The 27,231-nt window shown below is 39.9% G+C and overlaps 1 protein-coding gene across 2 annotated transcripts in view; it reads left to right on the top strand.

Moving 5' to 3' along the window:
* Positions 1-312: 312 nt before the first annotated feature.
* The window catches only part of LOC126191258 (probable RNA-binding protein 18), a 39,103-nt gene continuing 12,184 nt past the window's right edge, over positions 313-27,231 (top strand). The window contains exons 1-3 of one of the 2 annotated variants that reach the window (XM_049932069.1): positions 313-459; positions 7,300-7,396; positions 9,939-10,150. In XM_049932069.1, the coding sequence (XP_049788026.1) occupies positions 445-459; positions 7,300-7,396; positions 9,939-10,150 (324 nt within the window). In that variant the 5' untranslated portion in view covers positions 313-444. Of the gene's footprint in view, positions 460-2,826; positions 2,875-7,299; positions 7,397-9,938; positions 10,151-27,231 lie in introns of those variants that run through there. The other variant, XM_049932067.1, reaches the window with a different exon arrangement.

The following is a 27,231-nucleotide window of genomic DNA, read 5'->3' as shown; positions in this document are numbered from 1 at the left end:
GTGACACACGGTATGAGTCGGATATGATTCTCCACCGTCTGAACCAAGTAATAACTTTAAAAATTTATATGCGCACCCTGTAGCTGGATCTGCTGAGCAACAGTATTAATAGTTCTAGTGGGTATTGTAAGTGACGATGTCTATTACTGTGACTATCGTTATATGGCCTTTGCTTTTCGTTTTAACGAGAATGCTATGCATTAACCAGTATCAGGAACTAGTGAAAAGGCGCTAATGGTCACATAGTTTAGCGTCCAACAAATTCATCCACCGATTTTGGTTGCGGTTGCATCAAAAATATAGAGAATTTTATGTCTTTGGTTTGCTATCTTTGTTCCAAACTGTCTGTGTATATTCTATCGGTGTGGAATCACTTTCAGTATTATTTTGTTTATGTTATTGTTTTGCTGTTGTTTGTAGTTCAGCTTCTTTAGCTGAGTCGTAATGAGCTTATGTGAGGTGTGTCGATTTTATAACAAAATCTATGTGTATGTGCTTGTGTGCTGTAATTTTGTGTATATCCTTGGAGTATATTAATTAATGAACTGGCAGGCAGAAATGTTTTTCAATGGCAGACGGACAGCGTGTCGCACAAATACGTAAGAGTAGAATGTCGAGTCAAGTTTAAATCAGTCCAACCCCCCAATTTCTATATCTTGTTTGTCGTGACCGATTCATTTGTTGCACAGCCGGGGGTATCGGTTTCCTCGTGAGTTGAGGGAACGACCAGAAGTGTGAATTTCACTGTTCAGCAACAGATTGATGATAGGCCAGTCAAAAAACTAAAATCGTTGATTGCGACATGCGCTCTATGGCCACATGCGTTGAGTGAAATTGTTACTATAATGTACCAGTCATCTGTTTCTCTCTCCCCCCCTGTCTCTGATTTCAGAGGACTATTCACTTGTTTTGGGACCCTCTGTTTGCACGTTTGTTGTTGAGTATAATGCTGTTGTTTGAACCGGTAAATAGTGCTTTATTTAATCTGTCATGTCTGTCTACAACAGCTCATGTACAGAAATACGTTTTCTATAATACGAACATGACCACAGTGGTAATAACGCCTCCACCTATACTCAGCAAGCCACATTATGCAGTGTTTGACACTGGTAACCACTCCATTTTTTTAGTTAATCCATGATATATGTAAATAAATTATATGCGTCAAAGTACTCCTCTGAGACATGTTCATTACCTATTTTGCAATTTCTGAATTTGCGTTCAAGTTGTAGTTTTTGTGATGAAAAGTGCTCTAAATTCAGTTTGTGTGTTTAAATACAGCCCAGACATAAACAGTAGGCAATGCAACAGGTCTGTCTGACACTCACATTCATTGGTTTCCTCATGCTACAGTTCAATTTGTCGCCATGGTCAAGATGTTAGATGGGAGGGGGTAGGGTCTAATATCATACTCTAGCGCCCTTTTTGCCTCACATTTGAATGTGTCCATCGGTCATTGGTGTGTCATATTCACACAAGCTTAAGAGGCTCTTGGAGATCACTTCAAACACCTCATCAAACAGTTGTGTCATCACAGCATGTCATACACTGCATTGAACTGTATAGACATGATGAATTAATAGATACCCTGTGGTACAGACATCATGCATTTCCGGCCATAAGACATGTTTGCTCCTCATCCTCTCTTGGATCATTTCCTGCTGCTTGTCCCCACTTAGTGAAATTACCTTGTGTAAACAAGAAACATAAAACCTAGCACTAAAAATCTGCTCCAGAAAGTTCTCACTCTACAGTAAAAATCACAAAATCCACAAACTCGTAAAACAGAAATAAATATCACTGTTGTAGACATATATAAACAGTTAATGTTCACTAGAAAATCAAGTCACACAAATGCTAATGCTTGACAAAATATGCAGTCACTGTTAAAATGTAATTAATGCTAGTCACCTCAGATTAACACACAGATATTATTCGTTTCTTTGACAGAAGCTTGTGATAAAAACTCTAAAATAAACCCTGCGTAGAAACAGAAACTGCTGCTATCGACCGCTCTGGGCTTAGATACTGGAGCACTGAAGGCTTTCTATGGAAAGGTCATATGTATAATTTAAATTCAATAAACCACATGTCCCATGTTAACACATTGTCTCCAACCACCTTTCAAATTGTGGAAAAGTTTTACCTAGTGTACCCTAATACACTGTCCAGTCACATTAATGTTACCACCTGTCAAGAAGTCTGAATAACCACCTTCTACAGTACAGACCGCTGCAAGGTGTAAGAGAGTCAGTGGGGTTCTGGAAGGTACTGACAGGAATGTGAAGTCATGCTGACTCCAGTACTGGCCAGCTGTGCCAGGTTTCTCAGTTGAGGAGCCATGGTGTGTACAGCCCAGTTAAGGTGGTTCCACAGATTCTGGATTAGGCTTAAACTTGGGAAATTTGTTGGCCAGGGGAGTGCAATAAACTCAGTATGGTGCTCTCCAAACCATGCATGTACACTGCAAGGTGTGTGACACGTTTCAGTGTCCTGTTGCTAGATGCCATTGTGCCAAGGAAAAACAGACTGTATGTAGGGGTGGACATGGTCCCCAGGGATAGATACCCACTTGTGTTGATCCACTGTGCCTTCCAGAATGATGATAGAACCCAGAGAATGCCACAAAAACATCCCTCAGACCTTAATGCTCCCTCCTCCGGCATGGACCCTTCCAACGACTGTTACAGGGTGTTTGCTTTCAGACATTTCACACTGTACATGCCAACTTTCTTCTGTCCAATGGAGCATAAAACGTGGTTCATTTGAAAAGGTCACCTGTTGCCTCTCAGTGGACGTCCAGTTGTGGTATTGGCATGTAAATGCCAGCCTTTGTCGCCGATGAACGGTAGTCAGCATGGATGCGTAAACCAGGTACCTGTTTTGGAGGCTCATACGCTGCTGATAGTGGCCTTTTGGAAGTCAGATAAATCACTCTGTTTCTGCATTTGACAGTGACTGCACTGCTTTCTGCATCCCCTAACACATTTTATATCTCCTCCGCTGCTAGTGCAAGTGATGTGAGTGATTATTGCACATTGACATCGAACATAGGCTGTGGTCACATTAACATATCTAGACCTTGTATAACTGACCTTTTCTTCCCTGAAGGCCTGTCTGTTTGGAAGCAGTTTGAGTTTTTTGTGACCATTTTACAACTTTGTAAAACACTTCATACATACTGCTGTTAGGCCTGTAAATGGTTTTTTGTTCCTGCCTTTTTCTGTTTTTTTATGTTTATAATATTCTATCTGTTGATTTGCCATGTGTTGTTTCATTGTCTAGATGACTTTATTTTTAAATTTCATTAGTTTCGTCACCTGAGAACTGTAAGCATTACAATGTCACAGAGAAAGTCTTGAACCTGTCGTACAGTGTCCTGCAGAAAAATATTTTCCATTACTGCGTTTTCGTAAATGGAACTTTTGAGAGTAGTTCACAACTTTTTCTTGTGGGTAATCTCAATATATGCAATGTTATTAACATAGTACAAAAATTCCCGTATTCTTATGCTAGTTCACCACATATAGCCCAACTCAAAATTTGTTCACTAGAATTTTATATCTGTTTGTGTTGTGTGTAGACTTGCCCAGCAGTGAAGAAATCTTTATATTGTCATCACTTAAAAATATGCTTCCTTTTATTATTTGCACATTTGTATTCCTCTCAACATCCTTGCAATTCAGATTACAGCTTCATTATATAAATTACTTTGGAAAGCACTTACTGAGAAATAAATGATGAATTCTGGAAATAGAGACCATTCACTTTTCTCATAATGCATAGTTGAGAACTTTTAACTTCCATAAGGTGTGATGTATCTATTTTATATCCATCAGTTCAGAATTCTAGTATTGATGCAAAAAATTTGAGAAGTATTGTGTAGACTTCAAACAGGAAATTGTTATTTATGACAATTCTTAAATGAAGAACTTGCATGCCATGTTAGCTACTTTGTCCATATAGTATTTAGATTCTGAGATTTCAGATCCTAAGTACAAACACATCCAGAATTAGGTTTTCCATAAATCCCCTAATTTTTGTAATACAGATGCTGGTATAGTTTTGTTGAAAGGGCATGGCTGAAGTCATTTTCCAATACAGCTAATATTCCCTCCCTAATGACCATATTATTGATAGAAAGTTAAACCACATCTGTCACCAACCATGTAAACAGAATGGCTTTGTTCAGTTATCCGTAAAGGCTGTGGACCTAGCCTTCATCAGAATTTTGAGTGTAATCAGAATAAAGTAAATGCCAATGATTGGTATCACGTGAATAAGAACTGTCAACAGTGCAGATTAGTAATTAGTGTAGTGCACAGAAGGGATTTGTAATAGATGCTTTATTTATTTATTTTTATTGTTTACTAGCTGACAAACCTGACATTGCCCAGGTATCAATTCTGCCAGTTTTCTATTAGAAAGGAAAAAAAATTTACTGTGTTTGTGATGTACTATTAAAAAAAATTTAATTTCCATGTATTCATGAAAACATATTTGAAATTATGCCGTAGACACAGTGTGAAATGATGCCGGACAGTTTTTGTATGCTGAGAGCAGCTGCTTCATGTGTCTCTATAGACAGCTGTTCTTTTTGCCTGCACACATTTGTGCTTCGCAATTAAAAGCTGCCAAAAGTGGTGCCAGGCATCAAAGATTTCCTTAAGTTGTTTCAACTGTAGGAATGTCTTCGAAGTAAAGAAGAAATGTATTAAAACTTTAAGCATTATGCTGCAGTTTTTCATACATTTCAGTGTTTATGACATAATATGTCTCGAACTGTGTGTCATAGAATGATATGTTCGTGTAGATACATTCAGTGTCATATGTGGATACATTGTGCAAAATATGTTTCAAATAGAATAAGTAGCAAAGAAGTAATAACTTTAAATGTCATGTATGATGTGGCAGTTTTCACGCATCTCATTCTTTGTGATATCATATCTCAAGAACTGTGATAGGTAGACGGTTCTTGCCCTCACTGTTATAGTTGCTTGGATGCATGCCCCAAGTTTGGTTGAAATTGGTTCATTTGTTTAGGAGGAGATGCAGAACATACATACACATGTACATACATCCATTTTTGTAATATGTATGGATTTGGCCAGGGGTCATCTGATAATAATACATAATGTGTTCTGACGTGTTCTTTAAGGTATTTCATTTCAAAATCTATGCACATATAATATATTGAATTTGTGTATGTCACATTCAAATGGTAACCAAAAGCAAAACAAAGATATTTTGGCTGCTTTGATCAGTAAAAAGCTATGATTTCTTACTGGCAGTGAAAATGGCAATAATCACTGCATATCACACTTTTTTTTATTGAAAATAGCATTGTATCTAATTTAGAACTGACATGTTCACATTCAGTTTTTCATTTACGTAATTCTGACCACATGATGTTGGTCGTTTGCAATCATGCTGGAAATTTCTTCATGTAGTGGTGCCTTATACCAAGAACTGATATTAGAAAAAGAGGGTTCTCTTATCTTTAATATTTAATGGATCTAATTTTTTCTATTCGTACTTTCAGGAAGGTTCCACCAGTATTTTCACATGTCCCCATTGCATCAATTTTTGAAAAAATAACAGAACAAAACTATTTCTTCCTGCAATCCATTTTATTATATTTCTTGAGGTTCTAAAGTTTGTTGCAGATATGAATAGGCATGCAACATATTCTACATAATTGTGAAATAATGGTTGTATTGCTCAAATTATAAAGGCCATTGATCATTTGTAGCACATATTTATTTTGTGGCACACTTTTCTGATATTTCATATGTTCTGATAAAGTATAACTAGTGAAATGTAGTTATAACTGTTGTATCTACACTACTGGCCATTAAAATTGCTACACCATGAAGATGACATGATACAGACGCGAAATTTAACCGACAGGAAGCAGATGCTGTGATATGCAAATGATTAGCTTTTCAGAGCATTCACACAAGGTTGGCGCCGGTGGCAACACCTACAACATGCTGACATGAGGAAAGTTTCAACCAATTTCTCATACACAAACAGCAGTTGACCAGCGTTGCCTAGTGAAACGTTGTTGTGATGCTTCGTGTAAGGAGGAGAAATGCATACCATCACGTTTCTAACTTTGATAAAGGTCGGATTGTAGCCTATCGCAATTGTGGTTTATCGTGTCGCGTCATTGCAGCTCGCGTTGGTCGAGATCCAGTGACTGTTAGCAGAATATGGAATGGATGGGTTAAGGAGGGTAATACAGAATGCCTTGTTGGATCCCAACAGCCTCGTATCACTAGCAGTCGAGATGACAGGTATCTTATCCGCATGGCTGTAATGGATCGTGCAGCCATGTCTCGATCCCTGAGCCAACAGATGGGGACCTTTGCAAGACAACAACCATCTGCACGAACAGTTTGATGACAATTGCAGCAGCAGCTCGGAGACCATGGCTGTGGTTACCCTTGACGCTGCATCACAGACAGGAGCGCCTGCGATGGAGTACTCAACGACGAACCTGGGTACACGAATGGCAAAACAACATTTTTTCGGATGAATCCAGGTTCTGTTTACAGCATCATGATGGTCGCATCCGTGTTGGGCAACATCGCGGTGAACACACATTGGAAGTGTGTATTCATCATCGCCATACTGGCGTATCACCTGGCGTGATGGTATGGGGTGCCATTGGTTACACGTCTCAGTCACCTCTTGTTCGCATTGACGGCACTTTGAATAGTGGATGTTACATTTCAGATGTGTTACTACCCGTGGCTCTACCCTTCATTCGATCCCTGTGAAACCCTACATTTCAGCAGGATAAAGCACGACCACATGTTGCAGGTTCTGTGTGGGCCTTTCTGGAGACAGAAAATGTTTGACTGCTGCCCTGGCCAGCACATTCTCCAGATCTCTCACCAATTGAAAATGTCTGGTCAATGGTGGCCAAACAACTGGCTCATCACAATACACCAGTCACTACTCTTGATGAACTGTGGTATCGTTTTGAAGCTGCATGGACAGCTGTACCTGTACACGCCATCCAAGCTCTGTTTGACTCAATGCCCAGGTGTATCAAGGCCGTTATTATGGCCAGAGGTGGTTGTTCTGGGTACTGATTTCTCAGGATCTATGCACCCAAATTGTGTGAAAATGTAATCACATGTCAGTTCAAGTATAATATATTTGTCCAATGAATACCCATTTATCATCTGCATTTCTTCTTGGTGTAGCAGTTTTAATGGCCAGTAGTGTAGCTTTTTGATTAGTTCCTTAGTCATTTTATAACTATTGGATGTTTGCATTTTTTTCCAGACTATAACAAATCCACTACCACTAGACCCACTACCAGAAAATAAGTTAGAAGACAGAAGATTATGGATAGGAAATCTTGATCCAAGGATCACTGAGTGAGTCTCAAAATGAAATAACTTTATTTGATACAAGTTCTTGATTCTGAAAGTATGAAGTTCCCACTATGCTGCAGAGAAGATTGACAAAAGTGTTCCATTGCTTTACCTGGTCCTACTCAACCCAACAAGCCATCTTCGTTGATGTTAACCTCCATCTCACAGATGGCTCCATCAGTACCTCCATCCATATCAAGCCTACTAACCACCAGCAATACCTCCACTTTGACAGCTGCCAGGCGTTCCATACCAGTAAGTCCCTTCCATTCAGCCTAATTACACATGGTCATTGCATCTACAGTAACGAGCAATCCCTCTCAAAACGTACTAAGGGTCTCACTGAAGCCTTCACAGATTGTAATTATCCTTCCGACCTTGTACAAAAATAAGTCTCCCATGCTTCCACCACTTCCCAAAGTCCCACCATCCGGCCACAAAGGAGCATTCCCCTCATAAAGTAACACCCAGGACTGGAGCAACTGAATTACATTCTCCGCCATGGTTTTGACTACCTCTCATTGTGCCCTGCAATGAGAAATGTCCTGTCCACTATCCTCCCCACACCTCCTACAGTGGTATTCCGCCGTCTACCAAACCTACACAATATACTCGTCCATCCTTGCACAACCCTTACTCCCAATCCCTTACCTCATGGCTCATACCCCTGTAGTAGACCTAGATGCAAGACCTGTCCCATACATCCTCCCACCACCACCTACTCCATCAAAGGCAGGGCTACCTGTGAAACCAGTTATGTGATCTACAAGCTAAGCTGCATTCACTGTGCTGCATTCTATGTGGGCACGACAACCAACACGCTGTCTGTCCACATGAATGGCCATTGACAAATTCAGGCCAAGAAACAAGTGGACCACCCTGTTGCTGAGCATGCTGCCAAACATGACCTCCTTCATTTCAATGACTGCTACACAGCCTGTGCCAGACAGATCCTTCCTACCAACCCCATCTTTTCTGCATTGCGCAGATGGGAACTTTCCCTGCAGTATATCCTACATTTCCGTATCCCTCCTGGCCTCAACCTTTTTTAGCCATTTTCCTCTCCCATCCAGCCCCTTCTCTGTTCTCATTCCAGCACTACACAGCCCTCATTCTACCACTGCACCCAGTCTTTTTACTTCTCTCCTTTTGCATTACTCCCTTCTCCCCACCTCTCCTCTATCCTCCATCCAGCCTCTCGAATGCACATAGCTGCCCTCCCCTCCATCTCATCCCTGCGCACTCTCCAGCAGCATGCCACTATCCGCCACCCCTACCCTACTATCCCTCTCCCTCTCCAACCCAGCCTCCTCCTTACCCCCACCCACTCACCACTTCTATCATGCACTGGTGTTGTTGTTTGCAGTGTGGCCTCAGCTGCCTGAGACTGCAGCCAGGTGTGTGTGAGTTGTGTTTGTGTAAGTGTGTATTTGTGTGTCTGTTATCTACTTTTGACGAAGACCTTATTGGCCGAAAGTGTTACTTGTGACAGTCTTTTTGTTGTGTCTATCTGCAATGCAGCATCTCCACTATATGATGAGTAGCATCTTTCCTTTTCATAACATTGTGTTCTATGTTAATAAATTTAAAAAAAATCATTTTTGTAATTGTAATTATCAGCTGTCCTGTTTTCAGACAATTACATTGTCTGAAGGTGTAATAAAATTCCCTCATACAGTGTTCTACAGTACTTACAATGCTGCCGGAGAAATCCTAATTAGAATGTCTGTGGAAGAATAGGAACCAATTCCTCCTGGAAAGCAAAGTCAATGTACTTTGTAATGAGGGCAAAATTCGTATTTCTGCGTAAGTAGTTGTCTACTGCCAGTATCAAGATAATCTGATTTTGTAGGAAATTAAATCCAGGGACTCTTATTTGACTGGTTAGCAAGCACAGAAAAAATACCTGATACATTCAAGCATCTGTCCCATTAAGCTTTCCACATTCTGTGAAGTACTTTCTTCAGTGGCCCTTTCTAATTTTATTGTCACTGTATCTCAACATGTGTTTCACAGTCACACTACGTGTGAAGTGTTGATGTGTTTCTGGTATCATAACAACCTACAAACAGTAATTTCCAAAATGAAACAATAACCGTAAGTGCAGTGTGGGAGAAGGCATAAGTAAAACCCAAGGTGATGAAAATCTTGGCATTCAAGGTAGATGTAGAGGTTACTTTGTTTGACAAAAGAGAAAAAAACATTGCAAGAGAGAAAAGCAACATTAAAAATTACACAGCTACTAACTAGTCTGTGCTAGATTTGTGAGCACCCTTGATCTAATCGCTGTCCTTGCTCACTACCAACTGTGAGTGGTTTTTGCTTTTATACAAGTGAATGGGATTGTAACACCAGATGCACATTTGGTGATCTATTCTGATACTTTGGTCAGGTAGTGTAATACTTCTTAGGCTTCAAATGCTTCATTTAAATCAATGACTGTCTTGTATGCATAGCCAAACCGAATTTTATTACACATTTGTGTGGATATTATTATCCTGTTCATAGAGCTAACATTTTATTTGTCTTACTTTTTTTATTACTGGTACCACCTCCTCAAAATCCTGCAAAAATATGGAGATTTCGAGAGATTTGATCTGCTATTCCACCGTTCGGGGCCATTAGCAGGACAACCACGTGGATATGCCTTTGTTACCTACAAAGAGTGTGTCGATGCCAAAAAGGCCAAAGAAAGTCTTGATGGAAAGATGTTGGGCTGCAAAAGAGTTGCAGTGCGATGGGCAAATAGTGTTAGCAAGGTAAGTTATTTCACTAAGTATGTAGTTAATTTTTTTAGGCTACTGGACTGAATTAATTGTAAGATCTCACGTAAGACAACATATTTCACCTATAATAATAATAAAACTGTAAAAATGTCATATCTGTCTGTCTGAAAATGCTTCTCCAAAACTACCAGACAATTTCCATGGGCTTTGCACAGGTAACCTGAGCATAGTGTGGGGCACTGTATAGGCTTTATTTCATCTAAATCTGATTGTGGGGAAAAAAGACATCATAGATTAGATTAGAATCAGTTTTTGTTTCATAGGCCCAAAAATAAGATGATTCTCATGGATGTGGAATAAGTCAAAGAGTATAGCATAAAAAACATAAAACATTTGAACATAATACTTAATACACTGATCATTTGCCAGGAGATTGTCAAAATAGGTGAATACATTACAGTAAACTGGAACTATTATCATTTACAGAATTAATACACTGTCATAATGAAACATAGTTATGCGCTTTTAATAAATTTATCATATACAAAATACCTAATTGTGACTATTGTGACCAAGTGCTGTCAAAACTGAAGTCTGACAGACATTTTTTCCTAAAGCTAGTCTTAACAGTCCCTGTTAAGATATTCATCTAAGAGTAGAAGGAGTCTCCTATCAAAAAGTCTTTCAAACTCTGTTTCTACTATGCTTTATCTGAAACAAAGTTTTTAATGGTTGCTGGCTATTTATTGAAAATGTGTGTTTCTGAATACTGAACCCCTTTTTGGACCAAGGTAAGTGATTTTAGGTCTTTAAGTATATTGTTCTTATTCCTACTATTGATACTATGTATTGAGCTATTGGTAGATGTGTATTACTTGCAACAACTTTTATTAAGGAATAAATATACTGAGAAGCAGTGGTCAGAATACGAAGTTCCTTGAACAGGTTTTTACTTGATGTTCTTGAACTTACATCATAAATGAGTCTTGTTACATGCTTTTGCTCGGTTTGATGAGTTACCCCAGAATGTGACCCTGTTAATGGAATGAAACTAAGCAAAGTATGCAAGTTTTTTTAATATTTATTTCTCATATGTCTAACGTCATTATCATTGCAAATACGGACTTGTTTAGGTGCTTCAGCAATTGTATATGCTCTTCCCAATTGAATTTATTATTGTCGCATTGTAATCCCAGAAATGTAACAATGTCAACCTCTTTGATCTGCATGTCTTATATGTTATACACATGCTGGAAGAAAATCCCTTACTGGTTCTGAGCTGCATAGTGGTTCTTTTCAAGGTTTAATGACAGCGAATTACCTTTAAACCATTTATTAATGTCAGTAAAATTTGATTAGCAGCTATTTCTAAGTCTGTACTTGATTTGGTAGGGTATTGCAATGTTTGTATCGTCTGCAAGCAAAATGTAGTTAGCATCTGGCAATGTAACAGACGAGAATGTACACAAGAAAAAGCAATGGATCCAAGATGGAAGCTTGAGGAAAACCTCATGTAGTTAATTCTCGATCAGATGAAGATTGACTGCTTACTGCACATGTACACTCCTGGAAATTGAAATAAGAACACCGTGAATTCATTGTCCCAGGAAGGGGAAACTTTATTGACACATTCCTGGGGTCAGATACATCGCATGATCACACTGACAGAACCACAGGCACATAGACACAGGCAACAGAGCATGCACAATGTCGGCACTAGTACAGTGTATATCCACCTTTCGCAGCAATGCAGGCTGCTATTCTTCCATGGAGACGATCGTAGAGATGCTGGATGTAGTCCTATGGAACGGCTTGCCATGCCATTTCCACCTGGCGCCTCAGTTGGACCAGCGTTCGTGCTGGACGTGCAGACCGCGTGAGACGACGCTTCATCCAGTCCCAAACATGCTCAATGGGGGACAGATCCAGAGATCTTGCTGGCCAGGGTAGTTGACTTACACCTTCTAGAGCACGTTGGGTGGCACGGGATACATGCGGACGTGCATTGTCCTGTTGGAACAGCGAGTTCCCTTGCCGGTCTAGGAATGGTAGAACGATGGGTTCGATGACGGTTTGGATGTACCGTGCATTATTCAGTGTCCCCTCGACGATCACCAGTGGTGTACGGCCAGTGTAGGAGATCGCTCCCCACACCATGATGCCGGGTGTTGGCCCTGTGTGCCTCGGTCGTATGCAGTCCTGATTGTGGCGCTCACCTGCACGGTGCCAAACACGCATATGACCATCATTGGCACCAAGGCAGAAGCCACTCTCATCGCTGAAGACGACACGCCTCCATTCGTCCCTCCATTCACGCCTGTCGCGACACCACTGGAGGCGGGCTGCACGATGTTGGGGCGTGAGCGGAAGACGGCCTAACGGTGTGTGGGACCGTAGCCCAGCTTCATGGAGACGGTTGCGAATGGTCCTCGCCGATACCCCAGGAGCAACAGTGTCCCTAATTTGCTGGGAAGTGGCGGTGCGGTCCCCTACGGCACTGCGTAGGATCCTACGGTCTTGGCCTGCATCCGTGCGTCGCTGCGGTCCGGTCCCAGGTCGATGGGCACGTGCACCTTCCGCCGACCACTGGCGACAACATCGATGTACTGTGGAGACCTCACGCCCCACGTGTTGAGCAATTCGGCGGTACGTCCACCTGGCCTCCCTCATGGCCACTATACGCCCTCGCTCAAAGTCCGTCAACTGCACATACGGTTCACGTCCACGCTGTCGCGGCATGCTACCAGTGTTAAAGACTGCGATGGAGCTCCGTATGCTACGGCAAACTGGCTGACACTGACGGCGGCGGTGCACAAATGCTGCGCAGCTAGCGCCATTCGACGGCCAACACTGCGGTTCCTGGTGTGTCCACTGTGCCGTGCGTATGATCATTGCTTGTACAGCCCTCTCGCAGTGTCCGGAGCAAGTATGGTGGGTCTGACACACCGGTGTCAATGTGTTCTTTTTTCCATTTCCAGGAGTGTATTTTGCAACAACACCTTTTGTTTTCTGTTAATTCGGTAAGACTCAAACCATCTTGCAGCACTGCCGGTGGCACCATAATATTCACATTTGCTTAAGAAAATGGTGTGATTCACAGAGTCAAAGGCTTTTGGCAGGTTGCAGAAAATCCCAGTAGCCTCTGATGTGTTATCTAGTAAATTAAGTACATTCTCACTGTCCGTGTAAATAGCTTTCTCTATATTGGAACCCTTAAGGAACCCAAACTGTGACTTGGACATATTATTATTTTCAGTCAGGTGCTTAAGAAGATGGTTGAACACAACCTTTTCAAATATTTTTGAAAAAGCTGGCAAAAGTGAAATTTGTCGATAGTTTGGTGGTATCTTTTTATTGCCCATCTTGTAAAGATATATATATTTTAACCAGTCTCGAAATGTTCCACTGATAAGAGATTGGTTACCCAAATAACTTAAGTCAGAACTCAACTCGCATGAGCACTCTTCATTTTTCTTCGTTGATATGTTGTCATAACAATCAGAATACATATTTAGAGTTTAAGGATTTTATGCTGGATCTATTTGTTTGAGAGATGTGAGTCTCATTTTCATTTTACTGAAGTTGTTTGTAAACACTGGCCTCATATATCCATTGCACTGTTTACTAAAGTTGATAACCCCAAGCTGTCCATAACAGAAACAAAGTATTTGTTTGACAGGTTTTCAACACTACATACACTTGTTACCAATGTCTCATTTATTTTTAGAGCTATCTGTTCCTCTTCCTTCTTGGCCCCACCAACCTCTGTCTTCACTGTATTCCATGTAATTTTTATTTTGTTGCCTGATGTAATATCTTTTTCTTGTAATAAAATTGGTTAGATTTCTGTTTTACTTGCTTCAGTATTTTCCAATATTCTTTGTAATGCATTATAATGTTAACAGCAGAGCTGTTCCTAGATAGTAGATACAGTCTCCTTTATTTTTGCACACAATATCTTTATTCCTTGTGTAATCCATGGCTTATTAGACTTCTGTGTGATTTGAGCTACCTTTAGGGGAAAACAGTTTTCAAAAGAGGAAGAAATTTTGTTAGTGAATACTTTGTCTCTTCCATTTGAGTCAGAAGTGTTGTAAACATCTATCCAGTTCAATTTTTGATTGATTTATTGTCCTCCTGTACTGAGATTTAATAGAGTTTTTATCTTTACAAGTTTCAGCACTTAATACAAGATGTAACTGAAAAGGCACCTTTTCACAACCAACCCACTCAACTGATTTCCATTGAATTTGATGTAGAGATAGCTTGAACACTCAGGAAAAACTTAAGCTGCTTTAGAAAGTGTGTTGTACAACATCCTTATTGATTTGAAGAATATGACATGAATTTGGGAAAAATATGTGCTACGTGGTATGATTCAAAGTAATGAATACAATGCTTATACTGTCTTGAATGTGTTTAATCCATACTTCCACACTATTTGTTGCATAATGTACACATTATATAACGTAAAGCTACTCCAATACCACAGTGCGTAGATGCACGCTCCTGTCCATGCCTCTCTATATGCACTGCTCAGCAGCACAGCTGTGCATGCTGATGCATCTTGCATTGGGACAAATAGGGAGCGTGGAGAGCAGGGTGCACATCATAAACTACGCTTACCTGAACATGCATACACATGAGGGCAGCTGATATTATTGCATGTACAGTAGCTTATTTACTATCACTCATCATAACAAAACTGCTGATATGCAAGTGCAGCCGTGGATAATGGCTAGTGTGGGGGAAAGGGCTGTTTGTAAAAAGGGTACATGGAAAGTTTTGAACACATTTTCAAAATAATTTTCAATGCATTTAGTCATCTTTTAGAACCATTATTTCCTAGTGTTGTCAGTTAACCGAGTGCATTCAGTGCCCTGTATCCACAAAAGTTCTTTCTTCATAGAAAGTTCCAGGTATAGAGAGCATGCTATATAAATTTGGTACCAACTGCAATTAAATGTTCAGTAAAATGTTTTGAGTGATTTGCTGGAACATTGCTGTGATGTAGGAACTACAGGGTTATTACAAATGATTGAAGCGATTTCACAGCTCTACAATAACTTCATTATTTGAGATATTTTCACAATGCTTTGCACACACTTACAAAAACTCAAAAAGTTTTTTTAGGCATTCACAAATGTTCGATATGTGTCCCTTTACTGATTCGGCAGACATCAAGCCGATAATCAAGTTCCTCCCACACTCGGCACAGCATGTCCCCATCAATGAGTTCGAAAGCATCGTTGATGCGAGCTCGCAGTTCTGGTACGTTTCTTGGTAGAGGAGGTTTAAACACTGAATCTTTCACATAACCCCACAGAAAGAAATCGCATGGGGTTAAGTCAGGAGAGCGTGGAGGCCATGACATGAATTGCTGATCATGATCTCCAACACGACCGATCCATCGGTTTTCCAATCTCCTGTTTAAGAAATGCCGAACATCATGATGGAAGTGCGGTGGAGCACCATTCTGTTGAAAGATGAAGTCGGCGCTGTCGGTCTCCAGTTGTGGCATGAGCCAATTTTACAGCATGTCCAGATACACGTGTCCTGTAATGTTTTTTTCGCAGAAGAAAAAGGGGCCGTAAACTTTAAACCGTGAGATTGCACAAAACACGTTAACTTTTGGTGAATTGCGAATTTGCTGCACGAATGCGTGAGGATTCTCTACCGCCCAGATTTGCACATTGTGTCTGTTCACTTCACCATTAAGAAAAAATGTTGCTTCATCACTGAAAACAAGTTTCGCACTGAACGCATCCTCTTCCATGAGCTGTTGCAACCGCGCCGAAAATTCAAAGCGTTTGACTTTGTCATCGGGTGTCAGGGCTTGTAGCAATTGTAAACGGTAAGGCTTCTGCTTTAGCCTTTTCCGTAAGATCTTCCAAACCGTCGGCTGTGGTACGTTTAGCTCCCTGCTTGCTTTATTCGTTGACTTCCACGGGCTACGCGTGAAACTTGCCCGCACGCGTTCAACCGTTTCTTCGCTCACTGCAGGCCGACCCGTTGATTTCCCCTTACAGAGGCATCCAGAAGCTTTAAACTGCGCATACCATCGCCGAATGGAGTTAGCAGTTGGTGGATCTTTCTTGAACTTCGTCCTGAAGTGTCGTTGCACTGTTATGACTGACTGATGTGAGTGCATTTCAGGCACGACATACGCTTTCTTGGCTCCTGTCACCATTTTGTCTCACTGCGCTCTGGCGGCAGAAACTTGAAGTGCGGCTTCAGCCGAACAAAACTTTATGAGTTTTTCTACGTATCTGTTGTGTGTCGTGACCATATGTCAGTGAATGGAGCTACAGTGAATTTATGAAATCGCTTCAATCATTTGTAATAGCCCTGTAGTTTTAGGGTCTTAAAGCTTTTCTGTGGTAGAATTCATTTGCTATACCATTTCACAGTGACCTATCTCTCATATTGACAGGCTGAAATATTCAGACTGTGTCACTTGCGTCCTCTCTTTCAAACACTTCTTTACTGTCTTGCATTGTAGTCAGAACATGCACTAATAAAGCCAGATTTTTGTTAACTGTAAAAGTAATACTAATCAAACCAGGACATTTCTTTTCATCAGTATGTATGGCATGCTATCTTTTTGTCCATCAGAATCGTGAAGACTGTGCTTGCACACAGGCCCAAGGATTAGTTATGTGATGGTATGTCAGACATTAGTCTTCACCAATTGCTTTTTGTACTTCATAACAAACTTTCCAATGAGCTCCAAAGAAGAAGATGAATAGTGTTCTCAAGTGTAAGTTACTCTTCTTAAATACCCCAATCCAGTCTTTCTTGCCGTCATAGATTGTATAAGCCTGTTTTGTCAATGTCCGAGGGCTTCTCCGTGGTCATTACTGCTGTGGTTCTCCTCTTGCGACATGCAGTGGTCATGCTGCAGCACAGGAATCCAGCATTAAATCTTTCTTGAGGCTTTCATCTTTCTTGTTGAAGCTATTGTCATGTTTGTGGATTTATATTGCTTCCATGAACAAGTGAGCATGATAGCTCCTCTCCACAGTGAGAACCTCCATGTCGGTGAATTTTATCGTGGTCTCGTACAATGTGCAGCCCATCGCAGCTGAGTTCTCCACCATCCCAACCTGCAATACCATTCATGTTTGGTTTTTGATTGAACATCCAGTCATTCCACATATACAGGGTGTGTGAAACAATCCCGACAAAGCAAATGGTTCCCTCTTGGCCTTTGCCAATGTGAGACACTCTTTGATTTTCTTTGTCAGTGTGTAAATAGTCTTTTTTCACATTATACAGCCAATTGCGTCCATCACCATGGGGACGTATGACAGAAAGGTTGTATTCCACTATTTCTTCTTCCAGTGTGTCATTGTGGTGAATGTTAGATTTCATGACACTTCTAATGTAACTGGTAGAGCACCCATTGCCCCCCAGAACCCTTTCCAGGTGGTGTACCTCATGTCTGAGGTGCTGCGTCTCTCATATTCATCTTGTGCGTGCTATGAGGATATTAATCATCCCTCTTTTCTGGCTAGGGTGACAATTTGACAGTTTGTACAGATCGTGGTCTGTATGTGTTTGTTTTCAATACATGCTATGCTCCAAGTTCTCACCATTCCTCGTAAGCAACACATCTGGAAAGTGTAGCTGTTGATGCTTTTGTACCTCCATAGTAAATTTTATGTTGGCATGGAAACCATTCGGGTCTCTTAGGAACTCACCAAGCTGTTCCTCACCATGGCTCCACACAACAAAAGTGTTGTCGACATACTTGTATCCCACTTTAGGTTTACAACATGTCCACGCAGTGCCTGTCTTTCGCCATGAAGAAGTTGGCTACCACTGGACTAATTGACTACCCATGGTGACACCTTCCAGCTGTTTGCAGAAGTCACCATTCCACATGAAACAGCTCATAGTAAGACATGCATGAAAGATCTTGGTGATTTCATAGGCGAAAAGTAATTGATATACTCCAGAGGGTCATTGAGTGTCACCTGAACAGACAGAGAAACACTATCAAATATGACCAGAATGTTGTTTCACCAGGTTTTAGTTTCTACAGCTCTTCAGTGAAATGTCCTGGGTTCTTTATGTATTTGTGCATCTTTCCCACATGCAGCTGAAGCAAAGAGGGCAAGTGTTTTGCCATCTTATACGTCATTAAGGCAGGAGCCCTTGCAATTGATTTTTGTAGACCATCACCTTTATGGAATTATTGATAATCCATACATCCAAAGTGTAGTGGTTTTGCAGTGCGCAGGTTCCTCTGTTTGTCTGCCAAGAGAGGAAATTCCTTGATTACCCAATTTGTGATCTGCTGTGTCAGATCAGTGCTTAGCCTTTAGTGATTTGTTGCATCTAATATGTCCCAAATCTTCTGCTCAAAAATAGCAGTCTTCATTGCAATGCTCACATTACCCTTGTTGATAGGCACTTCCAGTGCTCATGTTGGCATTAAGGCTCTTTATATGTTGTTACTCGTCCTTCTTCAGGCTGCAAGCTGGTGGTTTTTCTCAGTGCAGTATCTTGGCAGTTTCATGGCGTATTTCCTCAGCTCTGTAACAAGGAAGGGTCCAAATGGCAGTTTTGATGTTAACAATGATTCCTCCAGAGTTGTAGTTCTAGGAATAGTGTAATCCTCCCTTTTTGAAGGACTGTGATCATTCACTGAGGTTGACTACTGTGTGTGACATGTCAGAAATCAACTTGTTGATCTGCCTCCCGCATCTTGCATTGTCTATCATTCATTCCAGTGCTAGAGCTCATTCTGCATGTTCCTGTGAATGATGCTGTGGATCTTATCATGGTGATCTCGTTGCATGCTGTCATTTAGGTGATATAAATGTCCAAAATTTGCTTATCTATTCTTGCCAAGTCTCCATGCACCATGAATTCGCTTACAGAGAAAGACTCAAGCTGTTCTGTAGTATATGTGATGTGCGCGGATGGTGGTGATTAGGCACTTACATTTTTCAGGAACTTTGGTGTGGCCCTTTCGTCCCAGCACTGTGGCAAAACACTCGGCCTCTCTGTGTCATCCATATGTAGGAGGTTTGACATATACAAAAACGACTCAGAGCATTTCACTGAGAAGCTCAAGAAACTAAAATTTGGGCAAAACGGCATCCTGATCAGCTTTGACGTTGTTTCTTTATTTACCCAAAGCCTCTCAATGGAGTATATCGGTTCCATTTTCCACAAGACATCACCAAGCTCTTTCATCTGTGTCGTACCATGAACTATTTCATGCGGTATGGTGACTTCTACAAATAGCTGGAAGGCATTGTCATGGGTAGAGTAATGGTGACAAACTTCATGGAACATTTTGAAACATACACACTTTAATTGGCACTGTGTAAAGCTAAGGTGTGCTACAGAAATATCGACAACACCTTTGTTGTACAGAGCCATGGTGAGGAATAGCTCAGTAACGTACTGAGACATCTGAACAGTCTCCATGCCAACATAAAACTTACTAAGTGGTTAAAAAAGGGCAACAGCTACACTTTCTGGGTGTGCTGGTTATGAGATATGGTGGGAACCTGGAACACAACATGTATCAAAAACCAACAATCTTAGACCAATACCTGGATAAATTGCCAAATCAAGACAAATATGTGAGCCGCAGCACCTCAGACATGAAATGCAACACCTGGAAAACATTCTGGAGAGCAATGTTTACTCCACCAGTCACATAAGAAGTGTCACAAAAATCTAACACTCAGCAAAGTGACATTTAAGGAGAAGAAATATTGGGTGTGGCCTTTCTGACATACACCTCCAGGGTGATGGACGGAACCAGCCATATATTGCGGAAACATGGCATACAGACTAATTACAAACCAGAAAAGATGATCATTGAGCATCTCACATCAGCAAAGCACAAAAGGGACCCATTTACAATGTCGGTAATGTCCCACATGTGCCTTTACATGTAGAAAAGTCTATGTTGGAGTGACTGGACTATCAGTCTACACCAGGATCACCAAACATACGTGGTATTGCAGGTTGGGGCAGTGGAGAAATCAACCTTGGCAGAGTAGGCACTGTGCGAGACTAACAACCTCATAAAATTTTCTGACATGTAAATTCTTCCTATAGAGAAGAGCTACTATACCCGCCTGTTCAGGAAAACCACAAAAATCCACAAACATGACAATAGCTTCAACAAGAAAAAAGAAAGCCTCAAGTTGAACAGGTCCTAAATTCCAGTGCTGCAGCGAATGACTGTTGCAGGTAGCAAAGGGAGAAAAAAAGTGGTAATGAGCATGGAAAAGCCCTCAGACAAAGACACTACAAGTAAATGTAATCTACAGCTATGAGGTTGATTCCAGTCTGCCATCACCAATGGAGGGTGAATCTTTGACAAGGCCAGTCATTCAATCTAGTGAAAAAAAAAGAAAAAAAATTGCTAAACAAACATCGGCCAAAGAACCTGAGACAGAAGCCAACAATCAGTTTATTGACAAGCCTTAACAGTTTTGTTGCATTAAATTTTCTTCAAGTGCTTATAGTCTACATGGATCAACAAAGCTTTTATAGCCGTTTAAAATATCAGCAGACACCTTCTATCCCATTCCCTGTCTTCATATTTGTGCACGTGTGTTTGTGAGCAAAGGCAGGTGTTGAAATAGATAAGAAGTGTGATTTTTTTAAAATAGTCTTAATAGAATTACATTTCCATAAAATAAAAATTAAGGACATGTTTCCAGCATCCCCTTTTCCCAAGCATTGAAGAGCAAAGTAAAATCTGTGAATAAGTTTCCACACTTAGCAGTAGCACCTAACACTTAAAAACATTTCACCAAATAGAGACTATACTTAGTGGCACAAATAAATATGCTGTACATTTTAGATTGCCATGTACCCAATGTTTGCCCAAAGGGGTCAGCAATTCCTTAGACACTAAAGCATCACAGAGTTGCATATGTACAAGGTGTTACTTCCTTGGACTGCGTCAAGACAGACGCAAGACAAGTGCCACCAGAGGTCATCCGTGCCAGAGATCTATTTCCTCTGCTGTGTCGCATGAGGAATTGGATTGGCTCGAATTTCTCTGTGCCCCGGCTATGTAGGGTGGCGCAACATCAGCAGTTTGCTCCACCAAAGCTCTGAACAGTTCATGCACTGGCTCTTAGCAGCCCATCACTCAGAGCCCGGTAAGAAGCCACTGCAGCAGGACCTTCGACTTTCCAGAAGTATCCAAAGACATACCTGTCGGCCAAATATGCCGATCACTCAACTCCAGTCATTAGGGATTATCAGTGGCATAGTCTTCACATCCCCTAACATTTATTCACTGTTTGTCCCTGGCGTATGCCTGTTAGTGTCTGAGAAGTTGTAGTATTTTTTATTGAGAAGAGGTTTTCCGTTGTTATTAAATCTCTCTACTGTGGTCATAATAAACCCTTGTTTGTATTTATCCATGTCTTGTTATTGCCTATGAAGCATCTCACTGTGGGAGGTATAGCACAGATTATATTGGTTATGTAAATATTGAAGTCAGAAATAATTCGTTGATTTTAGACACATTGTAGGAAATACTCGTATTAAATGGAGTTTGCTTTATGTGAAATATGAAGCCTATGAATTCAGTAATTTTGGAAAAGAACACTTTATTATCAGTTATTTGAAACTGGAATGTGGTCGCCATAACTTCAAAATTGCAAAAGTTGGTGAATCCTGCACATTTGATAGTAGTGTTTCAAACTTTTGTCATTGAAATAAGTTGGGTGCAAAAATGATGATATCTGAAAGTAGTGGTAGTAACTAGAGATGGGCAAAACTGTTCTTTTCAGTGAACTTGATCTTTTTCATGACTCACCATTCACTCACAAAAGTAAGTAAAAGGAAGGTACATTGCCCTTTTAATTCAGTTCACTAAACCTGTATTTTTATCTGATTTGGTCCTGTTTTGAAAGGACATATGAAGAGGAGCAATAATTTTGAGTTATGTCCCCAGTAATTTTCAGATACAAAAGTTTTAAATTTCGTCTGCTGCAAAATTTATAAATATTACAACAAAATCCTAAATATTTTTTATTAAGTGGACAAATTTTAAGAATTAATACTGTTTTGATATTTCTATCAGAAAAAAAACACAATATAAGAATTATAACAACTATAATTGAAGTGTATCTGCAGTCATCATTTATAGTCAGTATTACCATATTTTCCCATAAAAGAAAAATTAATCAGTACTGTCATTTATGGATAAAATTTGACCCATATTAGTCAATGTGAATCTCTTTCTCTTCTCAGTGCATATTCGTCCTGCTTTTGAAAACATTTGTTCACAGGCCACTGATGTTGCTGTGATACATAATACTTTTAGAACCAATTGATACAGCACTGGCCACAGAAATATCCCTTCAATAAATATTTGTCCAATTCGACAATTGCTTCATTTTCCAGGTTGTGACTTGCTTGAAGTTGACTAATAGTTTCATTGAACTACCAGATTAAAAAAGTCTCATGGATAATGGTGTGGTAACTGGTTGAGACATGAGTTCTGTTTTTTTCTTATTGAACAACCAATGCTTTTATTTCTGCAACCGCCTTCATGTAGCAGTCCTGAAATGTTTTGTCATCTGAAAATCCTTGCCTCTAAATCAAGCATCCAGTGCTGTTGCCTGACTAATCATTTTGTTGGTGGAGATAACACCAAACCACTCTGATAACCCTTTAAGCAAATTATCAACCAGTGACTTTGTTTCTTGAGAATATTCGTTATTTTTGTCTTTAAAAGGTTTTAATTGTCATTCCATTAATCTTGGCAAGATTTTCATTATTGAAACTGAGACTGTTTTCTGTGACGGCATCTCTTCAGTTACCTCTCCAAAAACTTTCAAAATATATAAGGCCTGTTGCATTATCACCCAGTCTGTGTCTTTAAGGTGATTGATTTTCTACCTAAAATAGCAAGGTAATAAAATATGGGATCTTTATTTAAAGTAAATATTTTCAACATTTTGGAAGTAGTTCCATCTGGTTGGGACATCTTGTTTCAATTTCAGTCGGTCTTTTTTATTTATTTTCTTGCATTTCATCAAGCTTGCTTAAAGCAAAGGGTTTCTCCTAAGAAACACAACTCATTTGAACTCATCAGTGGTTTTCTGTATGGACTTCTGAAATGCGTGTTGTGTAGTGTGGTTTAAAGAATGTGCAAAGCATGGGATGTGTCAAGTTTTAAAAGCATGGCTCTTAATTTCAACATTTTCTTTTATTATGGAAGTAATTTTAAAATTGATATTGTTTTTGGGATAACAGACTTTACCTAGTTTGAGATGTTTTCTGCAGTCTGTCTGTCTTCAAATGGTGAGCACTCTAAAAGATATGACTTTAGTTCACTCTTCTCAAACTAATGTTACTTATATATTAAAAACAAAGATTCCATGACTTACCAAACGGGAAAGCACTGGTAGATAGGCACAATAAAAAAACACACAAACACACACACAAAATTTCAAGCTTTCGCAACCCACGGTTGCTTCATCAGGAAAGAGGGAAGGAGAGGGAAAGATGAAAGGATGTGGGTTTTAAGGGAAAAACGGGAAAGCGCTGGTAGATAGGCACAATAAAAAAACACACACACAAAATTTCAAGCTTTCTCAACCCACGGTTGCTTCGTCAGGAAAGAGGGAAGGAGAGGGAAAGATGAAAGGATGTGGGTTTTAAGGGACAAACGGGAAAGCACTGGTAGATAGGCACAATAAAAAAACACACAAACACACACACAAAATTTCAAGCTTTCGCAGCCCACGGTCGCTTCGTCAGGAAAGAGGGACTTATACTCACCCAAGCATTACATGTATGGCAGACTGCCTTTTCCGTGGCCGAAAATTTTTTAATTTTTACTGCAAATCATTTTTAAAAGCTGTACATCTATAGCATACATTTACGTAATGTGAACTGCTGTATAGTATTAAAAAGATTAGCCTGCTTATTGGGTGTTGTAAATGAAAAGCAGCTGAGGGCACCACAAAGGAGATAAATCAGGACATGGTCCAGAACCAGATGACACTGGTGGGCTGGATAATGCTTGAGACTCAATTTGCCTTTTTTAGAGGATACCCTCACCTGAGGTGGAAGCAGATGTCGGTGAGGACAGTTCACGAGAAATGTGATTTCTATTTCTCGAATTTCTGCATCAGTTGATGGCAATCTTGATCAACTTCCTGGCCCATATTGTTCCAGAGATACTGTAGGATGCTTCGATTTTAGATATCTCTTCAAGTTTGATGATGAGCCAGAAGCCATGAGGATTATCTGCTGACAGTAGCAACATTTTCCTTTTTCTTCCATTTTGGTAAAATGATACTGAACGTCACTTGTAATTCTTCTAGGCGAAGGCAATGTGGATAACATATTGTTGTGCAGCACTGAAATTACACTGGTAAAATTAAAACATTTGCTATTAACATAGCCATTTTACATTGTAAAAGCTTAAAGTGAGAAAAGATGTACTTGCAGCACATTCCATAGTCAGTACTTATAGAGTAGAATGTAGGAAGTTGTGATCTGTGAAACCTAGAGCCACAATCATGAAGTTTGTATCATATACGAAAAGGTATGAAACAGTCATAGTGATTAAGAAACTCACGAAGACAAGCCTGACAATATGCGAGGATTTCACTTTTAAAGATAAAAATTTTGAATGATGTGATATCTTCATTTGGGCTAGATAACGTGTGAACAAGAGACTACAGGATAATGGTGCAGATAAAGGCTGGAAAAAGCAGTGCAAATGAACTCTAAAGTCTGTGCTTTAGGAGCTACGAACTTGTCTGCTCATGCAGCCACTATTTCTACCAGCGTGTTTGCAGTAGAACATAGTTGGCCATCACGTTCGACTCATTTCAACAAACTCCGACATATATTTCAGAATATCGACATCCTTGTCTTTCTTCTAATGAACATGGACACTTTGCTCAAGCCAAGCATGCTCTCCACTTACCTAAATATAGGATCCACTGTCCTACGGTGTCACTGAAGGAATAGATGAGGAGGTGCAGTAGTGGCAAAACAAACACTTTGAGTTGTTACCGACCATGCTACTCACATCCAATACTAATGAAGACCAATACGTGTTCATAAACATCAAATCCCTTAAAAAATTTGCCTAATTTGCATCCTCTACAGACCTCTGAAAGTAGGCAGTATAGCCTATTTCAAAACTGACCTTTTAAAATTTGATTTGACTTAGGATCATACATATAATGCTAGCCCCTTCACTGTGAAATTCAAGTGTGTAATTCCTTCGTCAGATGCAACAATATTTCAGCTTGCATCTGTCCATAATGTAGCCTATAGTCAGGCTCCCATGCATACATTTGTCACGAAATCCACAAGCAAAAAAAAATCATACCTGGAATATCAGCTCACATCATTACCAAACTAACTCTGTTACATAATAAATATGCTCCCCCAAAGACTGGAAACCTGAAGGGAAAAACTGCACCTTGGCTAATGGAAGAGCTAAAACAGTCAGTGAATGTCAGAGACATTGCACACCAGACTCACAGACGACCTCCTACCCTTGAAAATAAAACTGATTACATGCAGAAAGCAAACAGAATCAATCAAACTGAGAGAAACGATAACTAAGACATAAAGACCAGATGCTCTATGGAAAAGCTTGTGTGATCTAGGGAAAAGTAGGCAAAGTGAAAGCTGCAGCTGGTCCCATTGTTGAAACCAAGGAACTAAACCAGTGTTTGACTTAAGCAATAACCTTCATTGAACTGTAAACAAAACATAGACTTACTGATTACTTCGCAGAGGTAAATGACAGTAGTTATGAAAAATTCTTTCTTGAGTTGATAACACTGTTGAAAAATCCTTCAGCTCAGCATTTACTGTACAGGATGGCATCACAGTGCAAATACTCAAGCTTATTGTTGATCCACTACTGCTCATAATAATTACTGCTCCCTACACCTTGAAGATCTTTCCTGGACAACACAGTAGCAACACTCATTCCCATCAGAATACAAGCAGTAGAGATCCGATTGCTAAGAAGAGTAGTTGGGTACATTCTGTCTGAGGGGAGAGTGAATTTAGACATCAGAAAAGAACTGAGAGTGAAAAACATAAATGAGCAGATTAAAGAATACAGAAACAACTGGATGGATTATGTCAGAAGAATGGAAGATGACAGATTACCATAATTGGTGATAATTATTACCTGGTGGGCAGAAGATATTTAGGAAGCCTGAGGACAATTAACAATTTCAGCCAAGAGGATGTAACAGGCAAATGCCTACTACATGCAGAGAGAAGAAGAGATGTTATATTAAAAATAATATGTTTTTCTAAGTAACCGTGATTTTAATAAGTTTTGTAATTACATATAAAACTCTGGTCTGATGTAAGAGGACTCCTGAGGGCATTCATCTGTTCAGGTTAAATGGATACATAAAAAATGAAACATAATATACAGGTCGTCCCAGGATGAATGGTCAATATTCAAAGATATGACAGGAACGATTATTTGAATCAAAAAACTTCATGTGGACATATGCACGCTTCTGAATGGTTTTCAAGATAGAACTTATTCAGTCTAGGTCTACATTGTTACTTATTTTCTTTATTATTCAGTACATTGTCATTGTTTACAATGTACCACAGTAGTGTAGACAAATTCAAGATGAATAATTTGATATAGGACACGTGGTCTATCAAGTCGAGAAACTACCTCAAACTGACTTACCCACACCTCTATGCATGCGTGTTGCGCAAGAATTTCCATATTCTCTCACTGTCTTCCTACAAGAATTTCCATATTCTCTCACTCTCTTCCTACAGTCTTAAAGTCCTTGAGAAAAAATGAATAGGGTCCTTTTAAAGGAAATTTAATGTCGTTTAATGTTGTAATGCAACTAGTTTTCGCTATAGGCCGCAGATATCGTGTTATTCAAGAAAAACGTACAATAGTAACTTTAAATATGTTTTGTCTCAGAAGCCATTAGGAATAGGGCACATGTCCATATTTAGCGTTTGCTTCAAATGATCATTCCTGTCATATCACTGAATATTGACCATTCCTCCTGAGACAATCTGTACACATGGACTGCCATGTATGTTAATATAACCGTTCCATTTAGTATCCTATCTGCCCAAAGTAATTA

This window comes from Schistocerca cancellata, chromosome 6, assembly GCF_023864275.1.
Source record: "Schistocerca cancellata isolate TAMUIC-IGC-003103 chromosome 6, iqSchCanc2.1, whole genome shotgun sequence".
NCBI classification, from domain to species: domain Eukaryota; kingdom Metazoa; phylum Arthropoda; class Insecta; order Orthoptera; family Acrididae; genus Schistocerca; species Schistocerca cancellata.
Note: the sequence above shows the minus strand (reverse complement) of the source record. Positions and strands in the feature narration are given on the sequence as shown.